The sequence below is a fragment of the Arctopsyche grandis genome, chromosome 1, assembly GCF_051622035.1.
Source record: "Arctopsyche grandis isolate Sample6627 chromosome 1, ASM5162203v2, whole genome shotgun sequence".
Lineage (NCBI taxonomy): Eukaryota > Metazoa > Arthropoda > Insecta > Trichoptera > Hydropsychidae > Arctopsyche > Arctopsyche grandis.
This window is the reverse complement of record NC_135355.1, coordinates 1,042,803-1,058,746: the sequence shown is the minus strand read 5'-3', so window position 1 is coordinate 1,058,746 and position 15,944 is coordinate 1,042,803. Positions and strand designations below refer to the sequence as shown.

General features: G+C 36.3%; 2 protein-coding genes across 2 annotated transcripts in view; both read left to right on the top strand.

Annotated features, from left to right (window-relative positions):
• Positions 1-15,944, top strand: part of LOC143911065 (uncharacterized) — a 165,683-nt gene that overhangs the window by 139,725 nt on the left and 10,014 nt on the right. Inside the window, 2 exon segments of the mRNA XM_077429792.1 lie at positions 6,346-6,594; positions 15,749-15,901. Of these exon segments, the coding sequence (XP_077285918.1) occupies positions 6,346-6,594; positions 15,749-15,901 (402 nt within the window).
• On the top strand, positions 7,116-15,022 carry LOC143922415 (uncharacterized). Its single transcript, XM_077445641.1, has 2 exons — positions 7,116-7,923; positions 8,050-15,022. Exon 2 carries the CDS (start codon positions 8,486-8,488, stop codon positions 13,745-13,747), a length of 5,262 nt encoding a protein of 1,753 aa, XP_077301767.1. The 5' UTR covers positions 7,116-7,923; positions 8,050-8,485; the 3' UTR covers positions 13,748-15,022.

Genomic DNA, 15,944 nt, shown 5'->3' with positions numbered 1-15,944 from the left:
GTAAGATTTGAGTGAGGAGAAAGGTCCCCTTTTCCTAAATTAAACGTTGTTCATAGTATTAGCGAAGCAGCCTTATAAGTAGAGATAGAACTGGAAACGTTTTGGGAAACTTTCGGACTGATCAGTAAAATCATTATTGAGCAAGGTTTGAGTGAGGAGAAAGGTCGCCTTTTTCTACATTAAACGTTGTTCTTAGTATTAGCGAAGCATCCTTATAAGTAGAGATAGGACCGGAAGCGTTTTAGGAAACTTTCGGACTGATCAGTAAAATCATTCTTGAGTAAGGTTTGAGTGAGGAGAAAAGTCCCCTTTTCCTACATTAAACGTTGTTCTTAGTATTAGCGAAGCATCCTTATAAATAGAGATAGGACCGGAAGCGTTTTGGGAAACTTTTAAACTGATCATTAAAATCATTCTTGAGTAATATTTGAGTGAGGAAAAAGGTCGCCTTTTCCTACATCAAACGTTGTTCTTAGTATAAGCGAAGCATCCTTATAAGTAGAGATAGGACCGGAAACGTTTTGGAAAACTTTCGGACTGATCAGTAAAACCATTCTTGAGTAAGATTTGAGTGAGGAGAAAGGTCCCCTTTTCCTACATTAAACGTTGTTCTTAGTATTAGCGAAGCATCCTTATAAGTAGATATAGGACCGGAAACGTTTTGGAAAACTTTCGGACTGATCAGTAAAACCATTCTTGAGTAAGATTTGAGTGAGGAGAAAGGTCCCCTTTTCCTACATTAAACGTTGTCCTTAGTATTAGCGAAGCATCCTTATAAGTAGAGATAGGACCGGAAGCGTTTTGGGAAACTTTTGAACTGATCATTTAAATCATTCTTGAGTAAGATTTGAGTGAGGAGAAAGGTCCCCTTTTCCTACATCAAATGTTGTCCTTAGTATTAGCGAAGCATCTTTATAAGTAGAGATAAGACCGGAAGCGTTTTGGAAAACTTTCGAACTGATCAGTAAAATCATTCTTGAGTAAGATTTGAGTGAGGAGAAAAGTCCCCTTTTCCTACATTAAACGTTGTTCTTAGTATTAGCGAAGCATCTTTATAAGTAGAGATAGGACCGGAAACGTTTTGGGAAACTTTTGAACTGATCATTAAAACCATTCTTGAGTAAGATTTGAGTGAGGAGAAAGGTCCCCTTTTCCTAAATTAAACGTTGTTCATAGTATTAGCGAAGCAGCCTTATAAGTAGAGATAGAACTGGAAACGTTTTGGGAAACTTTCGGACTGATCAGTAAAATCATTATTGAGCAAGGTTTGAGTGAGGAGAAAGGTCGCCTTTTTCTACATTAAACGTTGTTCTTAGTATTAGCGAAGCATCCTTATAAGTAGAGATAGGACCGGAAGCGTTTTAGGAAACTTTCGGACTGATCAGTAAAATCATTCTTGAGTAAGGTTTGAGTGAGGAGAAAAGTCCCCTTTTCCTACATTAAACGTTGTTCTTAGTATTAGCGAAGCATCCTTATAAATAGAGATAGGACCGGAAGCGTTTTGGGAAACTTTTAAACTGATCATTAAAATCATTCTTGAGTAATATTTGAGTGAGGAAAAAGGTCGCCTTTTCCTACATCAAACGTTGTTCTTAGTATAAGCGAAGCATCCTTATAAGTAGAGATAGGACCGGAAGCGTTTTGGGAAACTTTTGAACTGATCATTAAAATCATTCTTGAGTAAGGTTTGAGTGAGGAGAAAGGTCCCCTTTTCCTACATTAAACGTTGTTCTTAGTATTAGCGAAGCATCCTTATAAGTAGATATAGGACCGGAAACGTTTTGGAAAACTTTCGGACTGATCAGTAAAACCATTCTTGAGTAAGATTTGAGTGAGGAGAAAGGTCCCCTTTTCCTACATTAAACGTTGTTCTTAGTATTAGCGAAGCATCCTTATAAGTAGATATAGGACCGGAAACGTTTTGGAAAACTTTCGGACTGATCAGTAAAACCATTCTTGAGTAAGATTTGAGTGAGGAGAAAGGTCCCCTTTTCCTACATTAAACGTTGTTCTTAGTATTAGCGAAGCATCCTTATAAGTAGATATAGGACCGGAAACGTTTTGGAAAACTTTCGGACTGATCAGTAAAACCATTCTTGAGTAAGATTTGAGTGAGGAGAAAGGTCCCCTTTTCCTACATTAAACGTTGTTCTTAGTATTAGCGAAGCATCCTTATAAGTAGATATAGGACCGGAAACGTTTTGGAAAACTTTCGGACTGATCAGTAAAACCATTCTTGAGTAAGATTTGAGTGAGGAGAAAGGTCCCCTTTTCCTACATTAAACGTTGTTCTTAGTATTAGCGAAGCATCCTTATAAGTAGATATAGGACCGGAAACGTTTTGGAAAACTTTCGGACTGATCAGTAAAACCATTCTTGAGTAAGATTTGAGTGAGGAGAAAGGTCCCCTTTTCCTACATTAAACGTTGTTCTTAGTATTAGCGAAGCATCCTTATAAGTAGATATAGGACCGGAAACGTTTTGGAAAACTTTCGGACTGATCAGTAAAACCATTCTTGAGTAAGATTTGAGTGAGGAGAAAGGTCCCCTTTTCCTATATCAAATGTTGTCCTTAGTATTAGCGAAGCATCTTTATAAGTAGAGGTAAGACCGGAAGCGTTTTGGGTCTATTTTCCAGGAAACGGGGTAAACTACAGAGCTAGAGAGCATAAAAAAAGCACGACGAACAATGAACAATGAATGGTGCAAAGTTGGTCCGCTCTTTACTTATAAGAAAAATATGAAGAAGGATGTCTCTCACAATGGAAAAAGATCAGTTCGTTATTGTAATGCTGCCCGTTATATTGTTTTAAAACGAAATAGCTTGTACTATTTCTCCAATACTATTCCGGATATTCATACTGCATGCATTTCGAGACTTCTATATCAGGCTGGAGGTGATTAACCCAATTGTGCCGATAGTTTAAACGTTTGTTTGTTTGATCGAATTCCGAAAACAACGCGTAACTCGTTTTCCGGCTGGAGCTTAATTGGCAAAGCGGCTTTTCCGAGGCGATAATTCAAATCGCGCACCTGTATTGCCTTTAGAATAAATTTTCCGAAGCTGCCACCTGCTTAAAACGAAGTAATGAACATTCCAAGGCGTCTTCGCCTTCTCCTTCGCCAGGGGACTCTTAAGGAAATGAGGTGTTGCCTTACACAAGAGGAGACGGGAATTCCTAAGGGAAACACCTCTATAAGTAGCACAAACGACACTCAAACTTTCACCATGCCTCTTGTAATTGATCGATCAATTACCAACCGACCCACACGGTCAAAATTAAAAGCATTTTTCTTATTTTCAACGCAAAAGCCTGATGTATGTATATTTATATATATGTATATACCACCAGTGGCGTAGACTAGTAGTAGTCTGCTAGTTACCTGCTTGAATCGGCCAAGGGTTACTTTACTAATTTGTTTTTGACATAATGACGAACACCAGAACGGATCTTTCCCTAAATTTTATAATGCCATAAGTAGGTAAAATCCGTTACTTGAAAATAGTTATACCATTTTGCTTAGTGTTCAAAAAACCCCAAGAGTATAAAGGCCTAAAAAAAGAATGCTTTTATAATTTTGCTGAAAATATACATATTATTTGCGGGGCCCCCGGGCTCCTTTTGAAAGCCGGGCCCAGGTTATTTGCATACCCTTCCCCCCCTATCGTAGGCCCTGGTTAGCATATTATGCTTTCGAGCAGAGTGTTCACGGTTCGGTTCCCACTAGTAGCTGTTGGCCATACCTTGGTTTGTGACTCCAGGTCGATCGTTTCCTATCAGAGTTTGCCAATTTTTCTGATTTTTATTGAAAAATTTCATGTGAATTGGCATCTCCTTTCAGATCTCTCTTGCAAATCTCAAGTTATTCAGCGCTTGAGGTTAGACAATTTTTAAAAACTGCTGCAAAAATTTCTCCATAGATGTCACTGTGGATGATGTTTGTATGAATTCGCATTGTATAAAGTGCTTGTATTGTTTGTATTATTGTATTGTATATGTATTAGTACACTCATCGATTTGGAACGATCTGTACAGCGAGTGTTCATATTCGATTGAAATAAAAAAAAATATATATATGTATATATACATATAAAAAAATAAAGTAATAACATACGTCGATGGATTAGGCTCTATTTTTCCAGTAATTCTCTACATATATCTCATACAGTTGTAATTAAATAAAACAATATTTGTAAGCCACTTTGGCTAGAATATTAAATAAATAAAAAATTATAAAGATTTTCACCGCCGCACAGTGTGGTCAAATCTGCATAGACATTCACGATTTTAATATTTTCAGAAATAATATTAAAATAGCATCATTTTATATTGTTTCATACTTTTATGTACCTACTGTTAATAAAATTTTATTTAAATTAATGTAAATTTAAATGTGATTTTTGTCCTATGTATGTAGGTACGATAAATGATAGCTACGAAAAATGTAGTGTTAAATATTAAAATACATATATTTTCAACCAATAGACAGGTAGTACGTATAATAACGACATGCAAAATTGAACGAATATCCCGACCGATAAAATTTGTTCGCGAATTGCGAGAAAATTGAGGGAATTTTCAGAAAGGTCCCAAAAGCCCTAAGGTTGATCTCATATCTTAAACGCTCGAGAAAACCTTAATTTAACAGCTGCTTTCAAATTTTTAAACGATACTTTTTATACGTTTAATTAAAAACTGAGAGTGTTCAGTGCTTAAAAATGTAATTTTAAAATATTTTGTAAAAAAAGTCAAACCACTTACATACATATATATTTACATACGCTATGAAGATACTGTAAGGTTTCAATGGGGATTTGACGAGTTTGTTATTTTAGTATGTTTGTATGAATTTGTGATGTAAACGTGTTCTAGACTGTTCAGAATATTGTACACGTTTCGTCGATAAACTTGAGCGTCTATATAATAAAGAGGAATTGATCGGCGTTTCCCGGATGAATGAAAGTTGAAAGCAAAAAATAGTAATAGTAGGTACAATTAGATAGTACATATGTACATACATACATATGTATGTATGTATATAAATTTTTTAAAGTAGGCAAACAAATAAATATTAATCGTTATATAGTAGAAGATTAGATTAAATGGAACAAATAAAGCTAAAATTTGAATACATATAAATATTATATTTTTGCAACAATTGGCTATGTAATGCTTATAGCTAGTGCTGTATAATTCTACCGAAGTTTTTTCCGATAATACATAAATAAAAACGTCGGTTTCTTATACAGGGCACAAAAGGAAACGTTCCGAATGGGCTTTTTTTGCATTGGGTATTCTGTCCGCGCTCGTACCTATGAATTTTCAGCTCTTTCAGGCTTTTTATTTATTTTTTCTTCGCGCAGAGACGTTCGTCTATTTATTTGACCCATTTTGGTCGTTGCCAATCGATGTTCGCCCATTAGTTTGAATTTTACGGCCGTTTCGGTATGCATATAATACTTTGGTAAACGTCAACCGAGTATATCGCCGATCTATCCGACGGGTGGTTAGTTATCGGGAATAAAGCTGGTAAAGTATCAATTTTATATATTGTATCTGGAATGAACGATTTCAAATCCGATAAGGTAATAATTCTGTTGTTAAATTATATTGAATGTCAATGAAGAGATATTGCGAACGTTTATAAAGAATATCCTGGCTCAGGTGTACCACAGTACGTGTTGCGAATTTAGGTCTTCTTTTAGCTTTTGATATATTGGCATCTAAATCTAAATGCTTCACATCTACATGAAATATTATATAAGAAATAAATAAATATTGTATACATATATGTATACCTAGGTAAATATATATGTATAGATTTTTTTTTACCGTAATTTTTTTAATTTTATTTGTAAAATATGTATTTGCACCAAATGAAAATTCAAATTAATATACATATGTAAGCGAATAGTGAAGGTATTTTAATGTTTATCCAGCCAACTGAAAATATTGTATATGATGTATTTAAAACAAATAACTTATATTTTAATTTAATTTATTCATGTATGAAAATACGTATTATATATATGTAAACATTACAATTATTTTTAATTATTTGAACATTTCTAAGTATTAAATAAACATTTCAAAATCAATAGTATGAATAAGACAATTAAATTTTAATTAAAGCGAAATCGAACCCAACGACACAATAAAAGCTTAAAGGTAATTGAAATTGTACTTATTTTAAGACTATCGCTACGGATATTGATCCGAAAACGACCATTACGATGGGACACATTTGACTTTATATGTATATATAAATATTGATTTTAATTAGATTTAATGAAAATAATATATTTTTTTCTAATTAATATGTCCTTATAATCATTTCAACCAGGCATTGGCATCGACTGTTTGGTTTTCCTGCGACTGTTTCACGGACTTGGTGTTTGCGGCTGACCTGGTGGTTCAATTGAGGACCGGCTATCTGGAGCAGGGCTTGATGGTTTATGACTCCAGGAAACTGGCAGGACACTATCTGAATTCCAGAGCTTTTCTCATGGACTTAGTAGCTCTGACCCCGCTCGATTTGCTCCAGTTGCGTTTTGGCACAAATCCAATGCTGAGGTTTCCCAGATTCATGAAAGTGAGTTTCCTCAACTGTATAATATAATATGTACGTACAGGGAGAGTCAATTAAACGATTGATATCTTGAAAGAAAATCATTTTAATTGAGATATTCACAAAGCAAATTGTGGTTTTGCCCGGCTTCGCTCAGTACTTATAATATAAACCGCTTAAACATTTAATAGTAAACAAAATTTATTTGAATCCAAAAAAAAAAAACGTCAGCCAAACAGAATTAGGAGTCGGGAATCGGAATTGAATAAGGAATTAGGAGTCGTAACTGAAATCAGAATTGGAAATTGGAACTGAAATCGGAATCCAGAACCGGAACTGAAACAGGTATCCGGAACCGGAACTGATAAAAGCATTCGGAACCGGAACTGAAAAAATAATTCGGAACTGCAACTGAAATCGTAATTGGAAATTGTTCCGACTTTTGTAATGACGTGTGGCAAACAGTCTTATTAACTGATTGTCGATTGGCATTATTGACGAATTGGCATTAGTGTCGGCCCAAGCGGAAATACGCGACGGTCGACAGAGTCACCGAGTAGACGGCGTACGGACAGCTTGTGTTCCGTACGCTCCGCTGGCCCACCACGTGCAAATTTTACATTTCAATAAACTACATCAAACCATTATCGAAGTCTTTTCCATGATGGTCACTTCGAACCGGACACCAGTAACCTAGGCCACAACACCAAACGGACAAACCAATAGGAAAAAACGTGGTCGAGAAAAAATGGATGTCAATTAAGAAATCGGTATCGTTCCTTTGTTACTATCCATACCTTTCCAATACTAATAACATGTTTGCTTCTATTTCAGCAATATATTAATTGATGTACAGAGGTACATGACCGCGTGATTGACGCAGAAAATATATAAATAAAAACATAACCTACAAAGACGCATGGGACACAGAGGTAATCCAAAATTATCGGAACGATCACATAAACATCGTAAAGGATATTCAAGTAAGTGAATGTATTCAATCTCAGGCAATCTGTTCAAAAGGCAATCATGTGGGTAGGTCAGTTTTAAAATATGTTTTAAAGTATAACAATTAATTAACGCGATTGTATAAAATAATATCGCGCTACGAAGGAATGTTTCATCGGTCGCATCGAATTTCGTATTAAAAGTGTAAAATCAGATGTAGTGTAAAATTAGCAAAGCACGTGGAGAATTATACTTGTAGCCCCAAAGTGGATTAAATCAAGTACATACCGGTATATTCATATCGGTAGATCTTTGTTTCTTAATGTGTGTAGAAACACCCTCCCCCCCCCCCCTTCCACGATAAATGTGGAATTATACTTGTAGCCCCAAAGTGGCTTAAACCAAGTACATACCGGTATATTCATAGCGGTAGATCTTTGTTTCTTAATGTGTGTAGAAACACCCTCCCCCCCCCCCCTTCCACGATAAATGTGGAATTATACTTGTAGCCCCAAAGTGGCTTAAACCAAGTACATACCGGTATATTCATATCGGTAGATCTTTGTTTCTTAATGTGTGTAGAAACACCCTCCCCCCCCCCCCCTTCCACGATAAATGTGGAATTACACTTGTAGCCCCAAAGTGGATTAAATCAAGTACATACCGGCATATTCATACATCGGTAGATCTCTTTGTTTCATAATGTGTGATGAAACAGTGGTGATTTAAAATAAATCACAAGACTTGTAGCCCCAAAGTGGTTTAAATCAAGCACCCACCAATTTAGGGTTGTTATTTCTTCCAAAATATGTTGGATAGATTCTGGTGATAATAGTTAAAGTAGAATATTAAGATTCACGGTGAATCATTGAATATTATTACCTTATCTCTACGAATAGTTCAATTGACAGCTATAGTAGAGAATAACTGTATTTATGAGACGAAATAGTGCAACTTTCTGAAACAAATGTCAAGTGCTGAAAACGAGGAAATAGAAGCTTCGACTTCCCAGTCGCATAAAGGTCGAAATCCAACTAGGGACGTAGAACCTATTAGAGACAGGTCAAGCTCTAGAATACATCAGACTCGAAGTCAGACTCAATCGATAAAAACATTAGCGAAAGAAAATAAAGTAGAAGTTACAATGACGTCAATAGAATTAAGGTATTCGGGCGCGTTTAAAAGACTACAGGAGAAAATAGACAGAATCTCCGAAATAAATGAAGGACAGTATCAATTTATTGAAAAAGCATACGACTATCTCCAAAAACTCCATTATGAGTATTTAGACAACATCACAGATATAGAGCAGGCGGATCAAATAGACGAAGAGTTCTACATAATCACAATGACAATTCAAAATCTTAAAGCAGCATTAGAGAGACAATCCATTCAAGATTGTAAACTAAAGGTAGAGCAAGCAACAATTAAATTTGCTAGAGATAAGTTACCGACGTTAACCATTCCCACATTTCAGGGAGATCCATCTGAATGGCAATCGTTTCAACAAGCTTTTAAGAATATAATAGGAAACAAAACGGAATATTCGAATGTCACGAAATTGCAATATTTGCATCAATCTTTAATCGGTCCCGCTTTGGCAGCTGTATCAGGTTTAGATATTAGCTCAGACAATTACGAAATAGCTTGGAGTATTTTAGACAAGCAATATAATTTACCAAGACTTAATCTCAAAACTAGGATTAACTCACTTTGTGACTTAAAATTAATCACAAGAGAATCACATATCGAATTGAGAAATCTATTGAATCAGGTAACAGTGTGTATTAAAAACATTGAATCGTTGGGTTACGCGAGAGAAATTTTAGATCCATGGGTAACATGTTTAGTTCTAAGGAAATTACCATTTAGTTTATTAAAGGACTGGGAAACATCTCTGGTTGACAGAGAAATGCCACCGTACGAGAAGTTAGAAACGTTTCTGCAGAATAGATGTAACGTATTACAATCTACTGCATCGGTAATTACGGTGAAAGAATTCCCTCATAACCGTCAACGAATCAGGAGAACTCATGTCGCGAATAAAAACCCATCAAGTAAGGTAAACGCATGTGCATTTTGTCGGAATAATCATTTCATAGGCAAATGTGATAAATTCAAAGCAAAATCCAGTATGGAAAGAAATGAATTCGTTAAATCTAATAACATGTGTTTTAAATGTTTAAATTCATCGCATAAGATAACAAATTGCAAGTCTAACTATAATTGCTTAAGGTGCAAACAAAACCATCATACTTTGTTGCATCAGGACGATACATTTAGTTCAAATAATACGGGAAGGAAGTCAATTAATGCTCATTCTACTTATTTCTCTCAAAGGGAGATAATTTTACCCACGGTACAAGTAGACATTATAACGTCCAATGGAACGGTCGTTAAGGGTCGCACATTATTAGATTCCGGCTCACAAGTCAACTATGTTACCACATCTTTCGCTAAGAAGAATAACTTCAAATTAGAGAAAATCTCTCAAAAAATTGTAGGTATCGCTAATCAAGAAAGTAGCATTCGTCACATCACCAAGGTGACCATAAGGTCTTCAACCACTAATTACTCAACCAAAGTGTTGTGTTTGGTATTACCAGAAATTACTGGCGAAATTCCAACTGTGAAACTGGATCAACAGTTAATTTCAATACCAGCGGGAATCAAGTTATCAGATCCCCTTTGGAATAAACCGACGCCAATCGATTTATTGCTCGGCGCCGAGATTTGCGTTCATGCTATGAAAGCAGGAACCATCCAGTTAGGAAAAGGTATGCCTATCTTAAAGGATACCGAATTCGGATGGACAATAGTTGGTCCATATCCCGAAGTAAATAATGCTCCAGGGAAGAGCCACATAGGCTTAAGTCAATTAGACAGTCACATTCAAAACTTTTGGATGATCGACCAGGTTCCTATGGTAAAACATCAATCTCTTGAGGAGAAAAGATGTGAGGAACATTTCCAAGCACACACATCACGAGATAAAAACGGTAGATTTTGTGTAGCTTTACCATATAAAAATTCCCCGGTAGTATTAGGAAGTTCATTGCACATTGCGGAGAAAAGACACAAAACTTTGGAAAGACGTTTTTTAGCCAATAATAATTTAAAAATGGAATACAATAAAGTTTTAGAAGAGTACATAAATTTAGGACATATGTCAGAGTGTGAACCTCCGGAGGCACATGAGGTTCATTGTTATTTACCTCATCACGTCGTGGTTAAGGAGTCTAGCCTTACCACTAAATATCGTGTAGTTTTTGATGCGTCCGCAAAGACAACGTCTAATATCTCACTAAATAATATTTTGATGGTGGGACCTAGTGTCCAATCAGATTTGTTAAGTTTACTACTCAACTTTCGACTCCATAAATACGTGATTACTGCGGATATTAAGCAGATGTACCGACAGATTCAAATAGCAGAGAAAAATAAAAATGTACAACGAATCATTTGGCGAACAGATCCCCAGAGTAAATTCAAGCATTACAAGCTTAATACAGTAACATTCGGAACTGCTTCAGCCCCATTTTTAGCTACTAGATGTCTAAATCAGTTAGCAGAGGAGAATAGAAACAAATATCCCATCGCTAGTAAAGTGATCGAACGTGATTTTTATGTTGATGATTTGCTCACGGGAACTAATACTATTGAAGCTGGTAAATTATTAAAGGTTCAACTGGAAACCATATTATTATCAGCCGGTATGCCCTTAAGCAAATGGACATCGAACAACTCCGATATAATCACGGATGTTAAAGCTGACGATTGTTCAGATTTTAACTTCTCTAACGAATCACACAAAACTTTAGGTTTATTTTGGAAACCGCGGGAAGACGTTTTTGTATTTAAGGTTCAAACCGAAGTCGAGACTGAAAATATAACAAAAAGAAACTTTTTATCAGTAATTAGTCAGATCTTCGACCCATTAGGACTATTATCTCCATTGTTAATTAATTATAAGATATTAATGCAATCTGTCTGGCAACAAACCATTGGTTGGGATGAATTCATTCCTCAGACAATCTTCAAAAAATGGAAAGATTGTCAATTATCCAATACAGTCATGAAACTTTATAAAATTCCTAGATTGATAATACTAAATAATGCCATTAATATACAGGCACACGGATTTTGTGACGCATCCGAGAAAGCTTATGGTGCTTGTATTTATGTAAAATGTACTGATCAATTGGGAAATTCCAAATGTCATCTTGTGTGTTCTCGTTCGAGAGTCGCTCCGCTCAGTTTTGTAACTATTCCGCGTTTAGAGCTGTGCTCCGCTATGTTATTATCAAAGTTAATGAAGTCAACAATAGACCAATTAACAATTCATATTAATGAAAAATATTATTGGACGGATTCAACCGTCGCATTGCATTGGATTAGAGGAGAGTCATGTAAATGGACCACCTTCGTTGCCAATCGAGTGGCCGAAATCCAATCAATATCTCAACCCATTGAGTGGTACCATGTCTCCTCTACAGACAATCCAGCAGATTTAATTTCTCGAGGGACTCAACCATCAGAATTAAATCATAATTCGTTATGGTGGGACGGCCCTAGTTGGTTGAAATTAGACGAATCACGATGGCCTCGAAGACCTCCTGAGATCACAATAGATCTTCCAGAGAGAAGGGTAGTCACTAACGCTACCCTTGTGAGGGAAAATAATTGGATAGATAAATATTCTCATCTTCCAAGACTCCTTCGAGTTTTATCATATGTTCGTCGGCCACTAAGGAATAAACAATTAAACGTTAAAGAAAATAACGAACCGTCCGCTTTAGAATTAAAAGATGCTTTAAATAATTTGATAAGGTTATCGCAAATGGAATCATTTCCATTGGAATATCGTTTGCTGAGCAAGGGACATCCAATTCCCAGTAGCAGTAAATTAGCTAAATTGTCCCCTCTATTCCACGAGAATTTAATTTGTGTTGGAAGTAGACTTCCTCTGGGAACAACTCTATCAACGTCACCCATTATCTTGTCAAATAAGCATAAACTTACACACATGATTGTCCGAGATGCGCACTTGAAATATATTCACTTGGGTACTCAAGCCTTACTGTCGTTATTGCGGCAGACCTATTGGCCATTGGCCGGACATAATACTGTCAAAGGAGTGGTGCGTTCATGTGTCATTTGTTTCAGAAATAAACCACTGTCACACAATAGATTAATGGGATTACTCCCGCTTGAACGTACCACTGCGAATTTTCCTTTCAGTCATGTGGGGATAGATTTCGCAGGACCTTTTCCTGTGAAGAGTGGTTGCAATAAGAATTCTAAGATAATTAAGGGTTACGTTTGTGTCTTTGTGTGTTTTTCCAGTAAGGCAGTTCACTTGGAACTTGTCGGAGACTTAACGAGTTCAAATTTCTTAAATTGTTTAAGAAGATTCGTAGCCAGACGTGGCAGGCCCAATACGATATATTCCGACAATGCTACTAATTTTGTCGGTGCAAGTCGTGAACTCGTTAATTTAGTAAAATTAATTTACGAACGTCCTCATGAGGAGAAGCTACTACGGTATGTAGCCTCCGAAGGAATTCGTTGGAAGTTTAACCCGCCAAGGGCGCCTCACATGGGAGGGCTGTGGGAAGCAGCGGTTAAATCCATGAAGATTCATTTAAACAAGGTGTTAAAGGCCACCACCTTAAATTTCGAATCATTTTGTACGGTATTGACTCAAATAGAAGCTTGCATGAATTCCCGTCCTCTTAGTCCCTTGTCTTCGGATCCACTAGACCTTTTACCCCTCACACCTGGACATTTCTTAATTGGCAGATCCTTACTCGCTCTTCCAATGGAGGTTAAATATAACACTAATGTCCATGCCAATCTGCTTCAGATACAATTGACCACAGCAGCATTTTGGAAACGTTGGTCGGCGGAATATTTACATTCTTTGCAGTTACGACACAAATGGAAGAAGGACTCGAGCAACAATCTGAGTGTGGGTCAAATGGTCCTGTTAAAGGAGGAACACATGCTGCCAACCCGATGGGTCTTGGGTCGAGTCACTAAATTGTATCCCGGACCAGATGGCAGAGTTCGAGTCGTCGACGTCTTTACTGCCAGCGGAGAGTTTCGTCGGTCCAGTCATCTAGTGGCGCCATTGCCGATTCTACCACAAGGACCACTTGACAGGAAGGAAGATCAGCAAGAGGGAGGAGAAACAGCAGCTTCAATTCCGTCAACTTCGGTAGCTTAGTTTAACCCGAAGACACTACCCCCAACTCATATTACTTATTAGATGTAATCATGAGTTTAAATCATTCAATGTTAATAGTAGTACTCCGTAATTCACTTTAATTGTGTTGTGTGTATAATTTAAGCTATTTTCATTTTAACATTCGGCAGTATATATCTCCGAATTTAATCTAATCATTTTGTCTTTATAATATAAGACTTGTCTCATGTCATCACTCGGAAGGATTATATCCGAGTTTAAAATAAACTGTTCAAATTTGACAGTTAAAATTAGATTCATGATTTGTTAATGTTAGTCTCCAAGCCACACTTAATGGAGCATCTTAAATTATTTCATGTCTACTTAATTATAACCTGCCGGGAGTCATCCGCAGGTCTTATGTTTCTTGTTATGAAAACATAAGTTAACTCTTACTGTTTATAGTATTTATGTGAATCATAGAATAAGTAAATATTATAATACTGAACATTTCGATGTTTAACGTAGAGACATCTATAATCATAGTTCGCCTTCATTTCCTGCTTGTAGGAATGAATGAATGACTTTCCAATTTACTTTTAATTTAGCAATGTTTGTGCTACTTGTTGATGAAATCAAGTTAACTTAGGAGCATTACACTCACTAATCAAGTTTAGTTGATCGGTAATAGCTGATCTGTCTTGACAACTGTAACAGTGTCAACATTGTATTGTCTAAGTTAACATCAAGATGAGGAATGCTTAAGTTTTAAACCATATACAGTCCACTCTCTCTTCTTTAAAGTAAACTTATCTTGTAATGCTTATTCACAGCTTCAAAGGAGATTTCAAAAATTTTAATGTAAATAGAAACAACATTCACCAGAGGTATACCTATAAGTTGAAATATTACTGAACCAATAAATTGATTTTATCCTCACACTGGATGAGGCAAAGGTTTCATTATTCACCCTCTATTTAATTATTTTAAGAGCTATGATTTATTGTAAACGACTCGTCAGTAATGCTGTAACTCTGTAGAATAACTGTATTGTTCAACAGTTTTCCTATGTGGGACTATGTTCCGACTTTTGTAATGACGTGTGGCAAACAGTCTTATTAACTGATTGTCGATTGGCATTATTGACGAATTGGCATTAGTGTCGGCCCAAGCGGAAATACGCGACGGTCGACAGAGTCAGCGAGCAGACGGCGTTCGGACAACTTGTGTTCCGTACGCTCCGCTGAACCACCACGTGCAAATTTTACATTTCAATAAACTACATCAAACCATTATCGAAGTCTTTTCCAGAAATCATAACTCTAAATCGCAATCCGAAATTGGAATTGAAATCGGAACCGGAAATCAGAACTGAAATCGAAAACGGAATCAAATTCAATATCGATATCGTCGTAATAGAAAATTAAATTTTTTCAATGACGTCACGGATTCTACGAACCAAACCTTACATAGTTACATACAAAGTCTCTTTCGAAACTACATATTAAATATAGAATAGCAATATGCCACAAAGTAAAATGAGATTTATCAGACATCAATCAATCACTTTTGGGGTATAGTCTATCAATCTTTTTCTCAGTCTACGGGCGAAGTCACATAGGGAAGAACGGCACGTCGTGTGCTTGGCTCCCCGCTGCCTGTGGAGCTTCTCCTACATCTCTTCAAATATGGGATACACCGTTATCGATCACTGTCAAGCAAGGATAAAATTTTACCGAAAACACTCCAGGGGATGATTTTGGGACGGTGTGTGCTGGGCGTGCCATGAATATGTGCAAAGCATGCCACATTTTTTTCGCATGTTTAAAAGTATCTAAAAGAACCACGTGCCGCGTTCCTTCCTATGTGACTTCACCCTATCAGTCTATAATCTATTCATAATGTCATACTATGTATTAAAGTGTGCTTAATGAATAGTTGCTTTTCGATTTTAGTGTTACTTTCAATATACAAATCGTCTCATTGTTTTTGCTTCATCCTGTATATGTTTTTGTATATTGAAGAATTGTTTATTTTTTTTAGGTATACAGAGCTATCAACTGTTATTATATAGTCGAATCTAGAACGGTATATCCCAATTTTTGGCGCGTGATTAATCTCATACATATCCTATTGATTTTGGCGCATTGGTTTGGTTGTTTCTATTTTTTGCTATCAGAAGCCGAAGGATTTCAAGTTCGTGTTGATCATTAAATTATTATGTTGTGTCATATGTGTA